This window comes from Mustela nivalis (assembly GCF_964662115.1).
Source record: "Mustela nivalis genome assembly, chromosome: 12".
Lineage (NCBI taxonomy): Eukaryota > Metazoa > Chordata > Mammalia > Carnivora > Mustelidae > Mustela > Mustela nivalis.
Genome location: NC_139031.1, coordinates 83,115,496 through 83,130,914, shown reverse-complemented (window position 1 = coordinate 83,130,914; position 15,419 = coordinate 83,115,496). Strand labels below are relative to the sequence as shown.

At 44.2% G+C, this 15,419-nt stretch overlaps 1 protein-coding gene across 10 annotated transcripts in view; it reads left to right on the top strand.

Moving 5' to 3' along the window:
* The window catches only part of NAPEPLD (N-acyl phosphatidylethanolamine phospholipase D), a 78,224-nt gene that overhangs the window by 31,492 nt on the left and 31,313 nt on the right, over positions 1 to 15,419 (top strand). Inside the window, exon 1 of one of the 10 annotated variants that reach the window (XM_082691909.1) lies at positions 13,131 to 13,206. The exons of the other annotated variants lie outside the window; for them this stretch is intronic. Coding sequence (XP_082548035.1) covers positions 13,199 to 13,206 — 8 coding nt within the window. The 5' untranslated portion in view covers positions 13,131 to 13,198. Of the gene's footprint in view, positions 1 to 13,130; positions 13,207 to 15,419 lie in introns of those variants that run through there. 10 annotated transcript variants of the gene reach the window in all.

Genomic DNA, 15,419 nt, shown 5'->3' with positions numbered 1-15,419 from the left:
ATGTGTTCTTTATTTTTTTTATGCTCATCATATGTTCTTTTGGTCTGAGTGTTTTTAAGATTTTATTTGAGAGAGAGGGAGAGGGAGCAGCAGACTCCCAAATGAGCAGGAACACTGGGCTCGATACTGGGATCGTGACCCGAGCCAAAGGCACTTAACTGACTGAGCCACCCAGGCACCCCAGTCCAAGTGTTTTTAAACATAATTATGATGAGCGTGGCTTATAAACAGCCCCAGCTCTATCCCCAGCCACAGCTGGACCCTTGGAATGTCCTGTAACCCTCTGGCCTGATGTGCTTCACCTGTGAAGTAAAGGGGTCACAGAGTGATGCACTTTACTCATGGAATGTTCAAGTGAGAAAGGACTTTAGTATGCACTGGCCCAACCGCTTTAATTTATAGATTTCCTGTTTCTTCTCTTGAAAGAATTTTTAGCCTTTCATGATCTTGCATAACCGAAACCTCAAAATGAGACTTTTCTCCCATTTCACTTTAACATTCTTGGGTGAAAGTTGATTCCTCTCTCATTCTTTGCTCATCTTGTGTCTCACTTTTATTTGTAGATGAGATGTTCATTGTGTATAAATGTATTTGTGCTGTTCAGAGCTTGTTTTTTTTTAACTGCGTGAATATGAATGCTGGTGGGCATAATGGGTATCATCACAGTGAAGAAGTTGACTAGCTCTGGACTGTCTTGGCAGCATTCTTCTGGTTAAGCATGAATATGTAGAGCTTTATAATTCCTTTTTGCTTAGCTGCCCAAATATCTTAAATCATACTTTATCGTAATGGTCATCTCTGATTTACTATAAACTGCTCACATTTTAGTAAATTTTGTTGAAGACCTAACTGTGCATTTTATATGGTACCCCGAGGCCACATAGTGGTCACTCCTCCAAGTTTTTCTGGGACTGAGGAGTTTCTGAGGATGGAGGGCTCTCCATGCTATGACTGGGTAAGGCCTGGGCACACTAGATGTGTTGGTCCCCCCTGCCTGAAGGTGTCTCAATTGACCGTGATTAACAGTCCTTCCCAGTTGGAAGGATGAAATGCCATAGGGGGTTATAGGAACTCAAAAATATCTTGTCAAAGGCAAGGAAAAGATCTTCAAGGCCTCCTGGATATTATCTGTTTATACCACTGGAGTATAGAACTGTATAAATAAAATCACTTTTTCTTTTCTGTGTAGCTTTAAACGTGAACAGTTTAGTGATTAAATAGGTCACATTTGAACTCTTCTCCATGTAAAATTAAAAGGGCAGTTATATTTATAAGGGAACTACTAAGTGTTTTTTACTTTGAAAGGGAAAAAAGAGGACATTGTTGAACGCAAAAAAGGCTAGTCTTGCCTGTGAGACTGTAACTGTTGGCTATATGCTGCCAACTTGGAACATGGTATCTGTTCAAGATAAACTTACTGGATTTTTCTTGCAGATTTAATATGATTAGTGGAAAGAGCACGGGCTCTGGAATCTGATTCTACTTGGGTTGGATCTCCAGGCCCAAATGTTAACCAGCTTTTTGACTTTATGTAAACTTCTTTTTTTTTTAAGATTTTTATTTATTTATTTGACAGAGACCCAGACCACAGGCAGGAGGAGAGGAGAGGGAGAAGCAGGCTCCCCATGGAGCAGGGAGCCCCACGCGGGGCTCGATCCTAGGACCTTGGGACCATGACCTGAGCTGAAGGCAGACTCTTTTTTTTTTTTTTTAAAGATTTTATTTATTTATTTGAGAGAGAGACAGGGAGAGAGAGCATGAGCGAGGAGAAGGTCAGAGGGAGAAGCAGACTCCCCATGGAGCAGGGAGCCCGATGCGGGACTTGATCCCGGGAATCTGGGATCATGACCTGAGCCGAAGGCAGTCGTCCAACCAACTGAGCCACACAGGTGTCCCTGAAGGCAGACTCTTAATGACTGAGCCACCCAGGCGCCCTAATGTAAACGGCTAAACTCAGTAAACCTTTTATTACATTGCCTTGAACATAAAGCTGACCTCTACTCTTGGGACTGTTGAGGATTGAGTGAGATGGTGAATGTGTTCAAAGTGGCACACAGAAGGCAGTGAGCTAGAGCGGTCACGTGTGCTGCGTGGCTCACCTGAGTTTGCATTAGGAGGGATTCCGGGTTTCCATAGCTTCCCTGACCTTCGCAGCTGTGGTTATTGTCTCAGTTGGGATTAGTTTTGGGAGGCTTAGAGCTGGAAAAATCAGAGTGGGTCTGGTGGCCCCTGAAGTCCTAGTTCTTGTGCCATTCCTAGGAAGTGGCCTTCACACTCAGTGTGGCTCCAGCCAGCAAGATGCAGGAAAAATCAGAGTGTCTCCCTTGCCCTTCAAGGAGACTCCCAGAAGCAACATGGGAGACTTCTGCTCGAATCCCAAGTGTCGGTAGGGCTAATCCCTGCTTGGAAAGGTAGGAAAGGTGCTCATTTAGCTGGTGCCTGGCTAGCTACCCTAAGTAAAACTGGGCCTCTGTTACTGAAGAGGAAAGAGGGGACTAGATTTTTATGGTGGGCCTCTTCTAGCTTTTTGGGGTTTTATTTTGATTTTAGAGCATTTTTTTACTTTATTTATTTTTGAAAGATTTTATTTATTTGACAGCAAGCAAGAGCGAGAGCACAAGAAGAGGGAGTGATAGGGAGAGGGAGATGCAGGCTCCCCACTGAGGGGCCCCATCCCAGGACCCTGGGATCATGACCTGAGCCAAAGGCAGATGCTTAACGACTGAGCCACCTAGATTCCCCTAGAACGTTTTAAAAATTTTTATTTAGGTTTTTTGTTTTTGTTTTTGTTTCTGTGGGTTTTTTTTTTTTTTTTTTGAGAGAGATGGGCTGGGATAAGAGGAGGAGAGGGAGAGAATCCTAAGCAGCCTCCATGCTCAGCTCAGCACAGAGCCTGACGTGGGCTCCTTCTCAGGACTGTGACGTCGTGACCTGAGCTGAAACCTGGAGTCGGACACTTCACTGGCTGAGCCACCCAGGCGCCCCGGCATCTTCTGATCTTTCCCACTAGGTCACAGCTTTATTGTTATAGGATTCAAGGCCTCAAGATTTCCCCAGGAGTTTTTAGTTTTTATTTCAATAATTAGTAGTAAGAACACCCTCTGTTGGCTTTTGTCTCACTGTCCTTTGGTTGCTTTTGCTTCTCCTACAATTTGATTCCCAATGAGTCTTTTTAAAAACAATTAACTCTGTCCCAGTGAAGAAGAATTAGAAGATTGAACTCCTGATCTTCATTTATTTATTCTTTAAGTATTTTTGGAACACTCCTCACATATAGGCTGCTGTGCGTTATCATAGACTATGTGAATTGTCATCGATTATGTTTCTTTTTCTTTGGGTTTGGCTTCCTGGGAGCACAGAGTTGAATCTGTGACTCAGCTGGACTGAATACAAGTCTGTGACCTCTCCCACTTGGCTCTTAGCCCTGTGGTCTTCCCAGTCCCAGCACCATGTGGTCATCTCGGGGTGATGCTTCCTCTCTAACTTGGAGTGTGGGGCAGGGAGGAAGTGTGGGCTTTACAGATGGCATTTGCCAGGCTAGCATACGTTTGGGGGTACTGGAAAGTCCTTTTGGTCCTCCTTAAATGTCTGTCCTACTTTAATGCCAATGACTAATTCAAAGTAGCTGTTCTTAACCCTGCCTGGGTGTTGGGATCACCCACAGAGCTTTGTAAAACTCTCTGGGGAACCCCCACCTGACTTTTGATTCAGTAGCTTCGAGTATAGTTTTTTTTTTTTTTTAAGATTTTATTTATTTATTTGACAGAGAGAGAGATCACAAGTAGGCAGAGAGGCAGGCAGAGAGAGAGGAGGAAGCAGGCTCCCTGCTGAGCAGAGAGCCCGATGCGGGACTCGATCCCAGGACCCTGAGATCATGACCTGAGCCTAAGGTAGCGGCTTAACCCACTGAGCCACCCAGGCGCCCCGCTTCGAGTATAGTTTTTAAACCATTGGTCATTCTGATGGGCAGCCAGCCTTGAAAATCCCAGGTTTAAGGCTTTGTACCCAGCTGGCTTGGAGATACTTAGGGAAGAGCCCCATGTTGGTGCCTATCAGTCACACTCCAGATCAGATCCTTCCTTAATTACCTGTTTTGACCACAGGAGGCGGAGGCGGGAGAACCCTGAGACTAGTTGGTTTGGAGATAGAAGTGGAGATAGAAGTGAAATGCTCTAGGGGACATTTAGCCAGTGCTGGCCTGGCTTGCCTGTTTTGCATGCTTCTATGATGGAACGCTTCTCCTTTGAGCCAAAGAATCTTGCTAACTGGGGCTCCCACCATGGGGAAAGTGCCAATTGTAGGTGTGGCTACTATTAGTGTCCTGAGTTTGCACATTTTTCTCCCTGGGGGGCAGACAGGGGAGATAAGGAGGTAAAGGCAAGAGGATTATTACTTTCAGAACCAGGACACAGTTTAGGGTTTAGGAAGGATCTCCTGGTGGCTGAGGCCACAGGAGCTATGGGTTTGCACAGGAATCCTGTGGAGAGTTGTGGTTTCATGTTTGTTTTGAGTTGTGTGAATTCTGGGAAGACCAGGGCTACTTTTACTCAAATATAAGAACAAAAACAAGTTCCAGAGTTCAATTCAGTTTGTTTGTGCCATTACCCTTACTTAGCTCCCATATTTTATTAGTGCAGAAATTTTAAAATGGATTATATGCTTAGAATATAAGGTAGTGGCTTACAGTTGTTGTGGGCTTGTTGTGTGCCAGACGCTGGGCTTAGGAATACGTACATTTGTCCAATACCACAACGAAAGGGCATCAGTCAAGGAAACTAAGACTTAGAGGTGACAAGGGTACCTACCAAGTTGGGAAGTATCTTTTTTTTTTTATTTTTTAAGATTTTATTTGTTTGTTTGACAGAGAGACACAGAGAGAGAAGGGAACACAAGCAGGAGGAGTGGGAGAGGGAGAAGCCAGGCTCCCTGCGAGCCGGGAGCCCGATGCGGGACGCAATCCCAGGACCCTGGGATCATGATCTGAGCCGAAGGCAGGCACTTAATGACTGAACTACCGAGGCGCCCCTCAACTTAGTATATCTTTTTTTTTTTTTTTAAAGATTTTATTTATTTATTTGTCAGAGAGAGAGCGAGCACAGGCAGACAGAGTGGAAGGCAGAGTCAGAGGGAGAAGCAGGCTCCCTTCGGAGCAAGGAGCCCGATGTGGGACTCGATCCCAGGACGCTGGGATCATGACCTGAGCCGAAGGCAGCTGCTTAACCAACTGAGCCACCCAGGCGTCCCTCAACTTAGTATATCTTAATAATACCAGGAATTAGATAGTAAATTATAAACACCAACCAAAAAATGTATATAATTAGGATGTCTTGGTGGCTCAGTCCCTCTCCCTCTGCCTTTTCCTCCTGCTTATGCATGCACTTTCTCTCTCTCTCTCCAATGAACAAATAAAGTACTTTAGAAGTATATATAGAATGGAACTTAAAGTTCCTTTGAACTTCAAGATTATGTTAGTTGACCTTTTGGGGATGTCACGTGGTGCGACGCTGAACCTGCTGTTACACTGTCAGCGGACGGACTGACAGGGTCTGACCTCAGCAGTGCCCTGGGCCTTGCTTCCTTGTAAAAGCCCCCACTGTTGGTTGGTTCGTTGTCATTTACCTTTTCCTCAGGAAGGATCGATGAGACTGATGTCCAGGAGTTTGCCCTCCGGCCATATTCCCTTGTACATCAACCAGAGGCTCAGGGAATCTCCCTGGTGCCTGTCTTACTTTCCGTCCCCCTCTGTTGACATCAGGGCCCCATAACTGGTTGTCTGCATCCAGAAGCTTGTGAGCCTCTTCGGCGTGCCTGATGCTGAGGGCCTTAGAACTTCTCTTCAGTACAAACCCTTTGGCATATAAGGAGAAGTATTTGGGCCAGTTGTTTTGGAAATGTCTTATCCTAAAACCTGTAGTTTTCAGGATTCATAGCTGATACTTCTGTAAACCTGTTTCTCCAAAATCTGTAAGGAGGCTGTTTGTTTGTTTGTTTTTTGTTGTTTTGGGCCTGGAGTTGAGATACAGTAGACATTCAGTGTTTGGTAAATGTCTCTAGAAATGATTGAAGTCTAGGCCCTTACAAATTATACCTGGAATCTTTTTAAAGGGTGAGAATCTAATGGCTGTTTGATGATCAGATTTGTCATGAAATCTCTTCTGAAATATTTTAAGCTCTAAATGATCTCCTGCTTTGCCTGGTAAACCCGGGAAACTACACTTCCTCCAAGTAGCTAAGGTTGGTGTTCTGGGCTGAAAAACACTGTGCTTATCCCTTGCGAACCTGACTTGGGAAGGCGGCTGCCTCCAAGCTAACTTTAGCTGGGGACTTCCTACTGGGGAGTAGAACGCCAGCCACGGTGGTGGCCACGTTGGAGATGGGGGCAGCCCTTCTGTGGTCAAGCAGGCTGTCTGGGGCAGCCACAGATTGTTAGAATTGGGGAGGTTTGAAGGGGCCTTAAGGTTGTGGCTCAGGCCTCTCTTTCTATGTACAGAAAAAGTCTTAATGATGGTAAGTGACTTTTTAAAAACACTTTATGTATTTGAGAGAGCGTGCATGTGAGTGGAGGGAGAAGCAGAGGGAGAGGGACAAGCAGACTCCACACAGAGCGTGGAGCCCGATGTGGGGCTAGATCCCACAACCCCAAGATCCACAGGCCAGTGTTCCACTGACTGAGCTATCCAGGAGCCCCAATAGTGACTTTTTAAAGCTTACAGATTTCAGGGGTGCCTGGGTGTGCCTCAGTAGGGTAAGCAGCTGCCTTTGGTTCAGGTCATGAGCCTAGGGTCCTGGGATTGAGTCCCACGTTGGGCTCCCTGCTCCACCAGGAGCTTGCTTCCCCTTCTCTCTGCCTGCCTCTCTGCCTACTTGTGTTCTCTCTCTCTCTGTCAAATAAATAAATAACATCTTAAAAAAAAAAAAAAGCTTACAGACTTCAGTGTGGATAGTTTTGATTTACTATGGCTTGACTTTCGATTTTTTTGACTTTATGATGGGGGGAAAGGCATACGTATTCAGTAGAAACTGTACTTTTTTTTTTTTTTTAAAGATTTTTATTTATTTATTTGTCAGAGAGAGAGAGAGAGAGGAGGGAGAGAGCGTGAGCACAAGCCCACAAGCAGGCAGAGGCAGAGAGAGAAGCAGGCTCTGGCCGAGCAGAGAACCTGATGTGAGACTCAATCCCAGGACACTGGGATCATGACCTGAGCCAAAGGCAGTGGCTTAACCAACTGAGCCACCCAGGTATCCCTAGAAACTGTACTTTGAATTTTGAACTGTACACCAGCTGACCGTTTATGATGTGATTCTTTTTATTATTATTTTTATTAATATATAATGTATTATTTGCCCCAGGGGTACAGTTGTGTGAATCGTCAGGGTTACATACTTCATAGCACTCACCATAGCACATATTATCCCCAGTGTCCATAACCCAATCACCCTCTCCCTACCCACCCAAGATGTGATTCTGACAACTCCGGGGCTCCCAGTCAGTCCCGTGATCCCGAGCGTCCACAGCTGACACACTTGCAGCCGTTCTGTCCCCCACACAACCATTCCGTTCTTCACTTTCAGTACAGTAGTCAATAAATACATGAGCCGTTCAACACTTTATTACAGAACAGGCTTTGTGTCAGATGATTTTGCCCAGTTGTAGACTCCTCTAAGTGTTCTGTGCACATGCAAGGCAGGCTAGGCTGAGCTGTGATGTTTGGTAGGTTATGTGTGGCAAACGCATGTTATAATTTTTAACTTCAGGATGAGTTTGTTGGGATTGTCACCCTGTTGTAAGTTCAGGAAGTTGGGACCAGAACTGAAGTCAGAAGTAAAAGAGAGTGTTTCCCCCTCTTACCGTTTCTTTCTATCCAGGATCTATAAAGACCAGTTTCTCTCTCTCTCTCTCTCTCTCTTTTTTTTTTTTTTTGGAGAGAGAGCACATTCATGTGTGTATGAGCAGGGAGGAGGGCAGAGGTAGAGGGAAAGCTAGAGAATCTTAAACAGCTCCATGTGACATGGAGTCTGATGTGGGACTCCATTTCATGACCCTGAGATCATGACTTGAACTGAAATCAAGAGTCAAGACACTTAACGAACTGAGCCACCCAGGGGCCCCTCCATTCCTTTTCTTTGGAGGGGGGGGATATATGTATCTTTTTTTTATGGGTTATACTTTATTTTATTTTTTAAAAGATTTTATTTGACAGAGAGAGACACAGAGAGGGAACACAAGCAGGGCGAGTGGGAGAGGGAGAAGCAGGCATCCTGCAGAGCAGGGAGCCCAGTGAAGGGGCTCGATCCAGGACCCTGGGATCATGACCTGAGCTGAAGGCAGACACTTAATGACTGAGCCACCCTGGCGCCCCCGTGGGTTATACTTTAAAGACAAGAAGCTTTCTTTTTGCATAATGGATTGAGACAGACGGGAGAGAGGCCACATTTTGAAAGTATATATTATTCAGGTCTTGGCTGATGGAATAATGAATGAACCCTTAAGGTCCTATAGCAGATTGAGGAAACACTTTTTAAGTTTCCCAAACTTTAAACTAGTCTTTCCTCCCAATATTCCCCAACCTTTTCAGTTAATAAATTGTATCATTTAGGCCAGAAAGGAATCTGAACTTTTTGTTTGCATTATTTTTAAGATACTAAGGAGGTGATAACTGTCATTTCAGTAAGCATCCTGCTTTATGCATGTTTTCTCAATTTGCCATAACATGCCATTTTATTTTTATTATTATTATTATTATTATTTAACATGCCATTTTAGTAGGATTATCCTAAGGATTCCAGTTAGAGTACTGTGGGTGGTATTTTAAAATGGACTTTGGTCTTAAGCTGCCTTGTTTATTGTTTCTAATTCTAATCAGACCTTTGCTTTCTTTTTTTTTTTTTTTAAAGATTTATTTATTTATTTGACAGACAGAGATCACAAGTAGGCAGAGAGGCAGACAGAGAGAGAGGAGGAAGCAGGCTTCCTGCTGAGCAGAGAGCCCGATGCGGGACTCGATCCTAGGACCCTGGGATCATGACCTGAGCTGAAAGCAGAGGCTTAACCCACTGAGCCACCCAGGCGCCCCCCTTTGCTTTCTTACTTAAAGGAAAAACTCTTATTATAATAGAGAAGACACCTAGTGTGTATGAATTTGGGAGACTTAAAATCTTTTTTTTTTTTTAAAAGATTTTATTTATTTACTTGACAGAGAGAGATCACAAGTAGGCAGAGAGGTAGGCAGAGAGAGAGGAGGAAGCAGGCTCCCTGCTGAGCAGAGAGCCCGATGTGGGACTCGATCCCAGGACCCTGAGATCATGACCTGAGCCGAAGGCAGTGGCTTAACCCACTGAGCCACCCAGGCGCCCGAGACAAAATTTTTTAATAGCCTGTGAAATGACTTTTTAGTTCAATATACCGAATTTGGTCAAATAGTGAAGAATTTTCAAAGCCTTTGGTGTTCTGTGATCAAGAACATTTGCTGTCCTTGACCAGTTTTTGAAAAGAGAACACATTCTCTAGTTGGTATCCTGGAGAGTCAGGTTGAGTTCTGCACTCATTCTTCCCAAAACTGTCTGTTCTGAGTCTTTTGGTAAGATAGCATTTCTTTGTGAATTACTTGTGTCGGATGACAGAACACAATCTAGTAACAAATTCCACATCCTGGGGTGCCTGGGTGGCTTGAGTCGGTTAAGCGTTATGCGTCTGCACTTGACTCATGGATGATCCCAGGGTCCTAGGGTTGAGCCCCCACTACCCCTGTCACCCCGGTGGCCTGCTTCTCCCTCTGCTCCCCCCACTTTTGCTCATGCACACTTGTGCTCTCTCACTCTCTGAATTAAACGGATAAAATCTTTAAAAAAAAAAAAGTTTCATGTCCTCATTTTAGGGGAAGAAAATGCATGGGTCTGGGGAGTACGATGCTTCAGAAGCAGTGGAACAGTCTTCCTGAGGAATTTTTTTTGCAAGAGTCCATTTTCTAGAGTCTGGAAGAGGCAATGTGGAAACAGGGCATGATTGGTTAGGAGGTCGGGGATTTCCTTAGAGCGCTGGCGGGTCCTCTTTTCAGCGAAAGGTAAGCTTGCCAAGCTGGGTTGGAGGATTGGGATAGGATTCCTTGACAAGGGTTTCCCATGAGTGAGTGCAGGCTGACTTAGGTTTAGGTTTGTGGACTATTCTCGGGGCAGCTTCCATTCTGTCAGGGTCCCGATAAGCAAATTAACTTGATGATTTGTTGAAGTAAGTTTTCTGTCTGTAATCAGATGAACACTTCATAAGGCAAATGTGAAGTTTCTTTTTTTAACACCATAAAAGTTTTTTTTTTTTTTTAAGATTTTATTTATTTGTCAGAGACAGCGAGAGAGGGAACATAAGTAGATGCAGAGGGAGAGAGAGAAGCAGGCTTCCCGCTGAGCTGGGAGCCTGATGCAGGGCTTGATCCCAGGACCCTGAGATCATGATCCGAGCCGAAGGCAGACGCTTAACAACTGAGCCTCTCAGTCACCCCTATTTTGATTTTTATAAAGGATCAGGAAACTTAGATTTTTTTTTAAATGAAAATGCTTTTTTTAAACAAAATTAAGAACAATTTCAACAATCTATTTTTAAGTCTATCTGGAATTGTAGAATTTTCTTTCACTTGGATCCAAAGGTTCTAGTTATCATACTTTTTAAATTTTTACAGAACATTAATAATAGTAGAAGGCACACTATGCATTTGGTTAGTGCTTGGGAATACTAGCCCCGTGATTGCTCCTCATTACAGCCCTTCAGGGAGATATTTGGTTGTTATCTTAACTTCACAGATGAGCAAGGCCATGTTGAGACAGGTTAAGTTACTTTCCCCACGATGATTTCTCTCTAGTTAGTGGAAAAGCTAGACTGCTGTCTTCTACAGCCCAAACCAATGTTCTTTTCACTGTTCTGAAGGTTAGTTGTTTGCTGTGATAGATTTCTATCTATTTCTATGTACACATATATCTAAATGCATTTTATGTATATTTGTATACATATAGGTATTCTAAAAATTTTATTTTAAGATTTTATTTATCTATTTGACAGAGATCACAAGTAGGCAGAGAGGCAGGTGGGAAGAAGGGGGGAAAGCAGGCTCCCCACTGATCAGAGAGCACAGTGCAGGGCTCAATCCCAGGACCCTGAGATCATGATCTGAGACAAAGGCAGAGGCTTTAACCCATGGAGCCACCCAGGCGCCCCTAAAATATTTTTGACTAAACTATATTAAAGGGTGTCATAACTCAATTTTAGTGTGCTCCCAGGTATTGTATATTAAGCTATTAGCTTTGTTATCCTTTAACGTTTTAGTGAAACTGGTTGTTAAGTCAACAATGTGAGGTTAAAAAAAAATTCACTGATAACAATTAATGCAGTACTTTCTTTGTTGATGTATGGGGTGTACATACCTCCCACAGAACATTCTCCCTTTCATTACCCAGTGTACTTCCCACGCTAGGACAAATCTCCCCTCCCTACCAGACTCCTAAATGCATGTGGGGTTAACACCAGTCTTCTGGGAAGTCTGTATTGTCTGTGAGGGATGGAGACTGTTTAGTTTAAGCTGTGGAAGCCCTTTGCAGACACTTCAGTGAATTGAAATAGTTTCGTTAGCTATGTTACCTAGCATTATAGTATAAGGACCCTTTTCACCAAAGACAGGACTGCAGCTCTAAAAGGGTGAATTTCATGTTATTTGAGATATCTGAAAATAGAATTCTGAATGTTTTCCAGCTTTCTTGTCAGCATCTTTGTGGGTATGTAATGGATAGTCACTCAATTAGTGTTTATTAAATGTCCCCTTTAGGAATAATGATTCACAGTGTCATGATTTATGAGCACGTTGAAATCCCAAACATACATTGTACTAAAGTAATTTTTTTCTTTAACTTTCTGAATGGTAAAGCAATGCATTCAATTCTAGGCAGCTGGCAAATCTTAAATGTCAAAGAAAGAAAGGATAAAACATTTGCTTTTGAAACAGAGAGCCCTTGTTTTTTGAAAGTGTTTTACCCATGTGTGCAGTTATTAAAATATTTGTACTTGGCAGACTTGTCTTCACCAAATGTCACAGGGACTTGGGGTAAGTCCTCTTGTTAAGTAGGCAATTAATCTTCAAAGAAATGCAGAGAATGTAGTTGATATTACTGGATGGAATTCATGTCGTCCTCTTCGTAACAAATTGTTTTTTTAAAAAAGAGCACTTACATTAGCGGTCTTAGGGCTTTGTTTAAATTTGCTTCTGGATTCTCAATTCAGCTGTTGTTCACAAAGTTAGCTGTTCACAGAGGCAAGGAGGGTCAATACGTTAATTGTGGTTCTGATTCTATTTAATTACCAAGGCTAACGTTTTTGTTCTTTGTCTAAAATCTGTATCTCCGTATAAAAGCTGGTGTATTTCATCAATGTCAAGACAGAAATTTTATGCACATTTGAACACCACTGATACCAGGTTATGTCATATAATGGATGGTCTTATAATAATAATTTTACAGTCTTAGTGACACATAAAATGACAGTGTGCACCATTCATGATGCCTCGAATTGGATGGAAATCAGCATTCGGTAAAGATCCTCATCAAGTTTTGAACCCTTGTAACACAGGTTGTTTCCCATGTATGGACATCTCCTTTCGTTTACCGCTGGGCTGAGAGGAAGGCTGAAATTTTACTTGTTAAATTTGGAGAGAGATCTAGAACCAGAAATAAGGAGATTTGCTGCGTTTAATTAAGGAAACTCCAGCCTGAATGTGTTACCGGGCTTGTCTGAATTTACAAAGCGGAAAGCAAGTGACCAGCAGGGCCACACACAGAACCCACCCTTGTTCTGTCCCTGTTTTCCCCATCATTTGATCTTTTCAGTGTTTGAATATGCGCCCTGTGAGGCTGTTGCTGTGCCCTCCAGAGTGGCCAGTACACCTGAAGGTAATGAGGCCCCTTCTCCCGTGGCCTAGGCTCCTGCGTGTCTGCTCGCTGAGGCTCACTCTGTTGCTGGAGCACCTGTTGGTGGGGCTCGTCCCTTTGCACGTGTACCGAGTGGATTGCCAGTACTTTTCCTCTGAGAGAACAAGTCCAGATTGTTACAGTTCAGGTTTTCATGTCCTTCTGTATTTTTCCAAATCATTTCACACTCAGTGCAGAGTGCCCACATGGTGTGTAGCCTGGACGCTGTCGTGGTCGTGTATGATCCTGTGAATACATGTCCAGGTATTGAAGGATATTTTAAAAATCGTGGGCAAGGGGCACCTGGGTGGCTCAGTGGGTTAAGCTGCTGACTTCGGCTCAGGTCATGATCCCAGGGTCCTGGGATTGAGTCCCACATCGGGAGGGGGTGGGTCTCTGCTCAGCGGGGAGCCTGCTTCACCTCCCCCCCCCCCCCCCCGCTTGCCTCTCTGCTTACTTGTGATCTCTGTTTGTGAAATAAATAAAAAATCTAAAAAAAAAAAAATCGTGGGCAAAGCCCCGGTGATGGTAAGAGGTGGCTGTGAGGTGGGAGTGTGTGCATTTGAGGAAGTAGAGCAAGGCCATGTGTGTGCTGCAGAGCAGAGTGTGGGCCCGGCCACAAACACCCTCACGGCCCATCTTCTTGCTGACTTCTGCCTTCATTCTGAGAACCAAGGGAGGGTTCTGGAGATTTTTCCTTTTGGTTGGTTGTATCAGATCTGCCTTTAAAAAGATCGTTTCCGAAGACTGGATTTTGTGTGTGTTGGGGTGGGGGGCATGTTCAGAGAGGACCGCAGCTCTTTGCTGGAGAGCAGTTTCTGAGGGTGGACTGGGGTGGGAGCCTGGGTAGGTGGAAGAAAATGGGGATGGCATGCAGAGACTGTTCTTTACTTAAGGATAAAGCAGAGCACTGAACCCATTTTTCCACTCTCCTTCTACTCCCGGGTCCCTGGAAACCTCTCTACTCTCTTACCTTCACTTGTGTCACCCCCAGTGCAGTCTGGGTCTTGGGGTCACCATGTCCCTGCGTGTCCTTGAGCACATCTACTTGGACGACTCCCCCATCTCAAGCTCGCTGGGTCAGAAATCCACTCTCTCTTGCATCCTCCAAACACTTGCTTTCCCCCTAATTCCTTGGCTTGGTCATTGGTTGTATCCTTTCTGACTCTTGCTCCTCCTACCCATGCCCCAACCTGCCTTACGAACAGCCCAAAGTTTGCCGCCACCCAGAGGCTTTGGTCTTGCTGATTCACTCTCTGGTTTCTTGGGTTTATTCTGAGCTTTCTCTTCTCACTGTCACTGCTTCCTTGTCTTTTGACTGGCCTGCTATACCTCTTAGTGTTTCAGGTGCAAAAGGGCATTGGGGGCACCTGGGTGGTTCATTCATTAAATGTCTGCCTTTAGTCATGATTTCAGGGTCCTGGGATTGAACCTTGCATCAGGCTCCCTGCTCAGTGGGAAGCCTGTTTCCCCTTCTCTCTGCTTGTGTTCCCTCCCTCACTGTGTCTCTCTCTGTCAAATAGATAAATAAAATCTTTAAAAAAGAAAAGAAAAGGGCATTATGGATGCCTGGGTGGCTCCTTTGAGCCTCTGCCTTTGGCTCAGGTCATGATCTTGGGGTCCTGGGATCGAGCCCCGCATGGGGCTCCCTACTCAGCGGGGAGCCTGCTTCTCCTTCTGGTTCCATCTCTCCCTCTGCGTGTGTGCTTTTCCTCTCTCAAATAAATAAATAAAATCTTAAATGAAAAATGGGCATTGTGATACCTACCCTGAAATTTTGCTAGGAGCAGTAATTTAAACGGCATTTGTGAAACAGGGAACAGAGGGTCTGCCTATTTCCTCTTCGCAAATTTATCTCCCTGGCTCATGTTTAGCGACACCCTTTCGTTTTTGCCCTGCTACCAGAGTTGTCTCCTTTTTAAGCTCCTTCATTTTTTCCCTCATTTCTTGCAGGGCAGCCAGATCTCCTTCAAGTCTCAGGCCAGGCCCCAAATCGGATCCCAGCCCTCTGGCCTCTGCTGTTGGCTCTCACAAGCCTTCCTTACTTCTTATGTCCCAGCCGATCACATGACTCGATGTTGTCTCAAAACTCTATTTTGACTTTGCTTTGTGGTTTTTGAATCAGAGGGCCCATTTCTCCTTTCTCTTTATCCTCTGATTGTTTTAATGAGACCAGAATTTATTACATAGTTGGTATGAATGTTATATATGTATTTATATGTATATATATATGTGTATGTATGTATGTATAGGTCTGTGTATCTTCATAGGCCCATGTCCGTATCCCACAAACTGTCGATCTTCACAAGGGATTGTTAGCATCAGGTCAGCTCTGCCGTCAATTAGACATATCACTTTGTCGGGAAATAAAGTCTCTAAATTTGGTGCGTTTACATCTGTTAAATGAAGGGGGGTTTAAGTGGTTGGTCTTTTTTGTTCCTGCCCTTTGTAAAGTCCTGGGCCTGAACTTAATTATA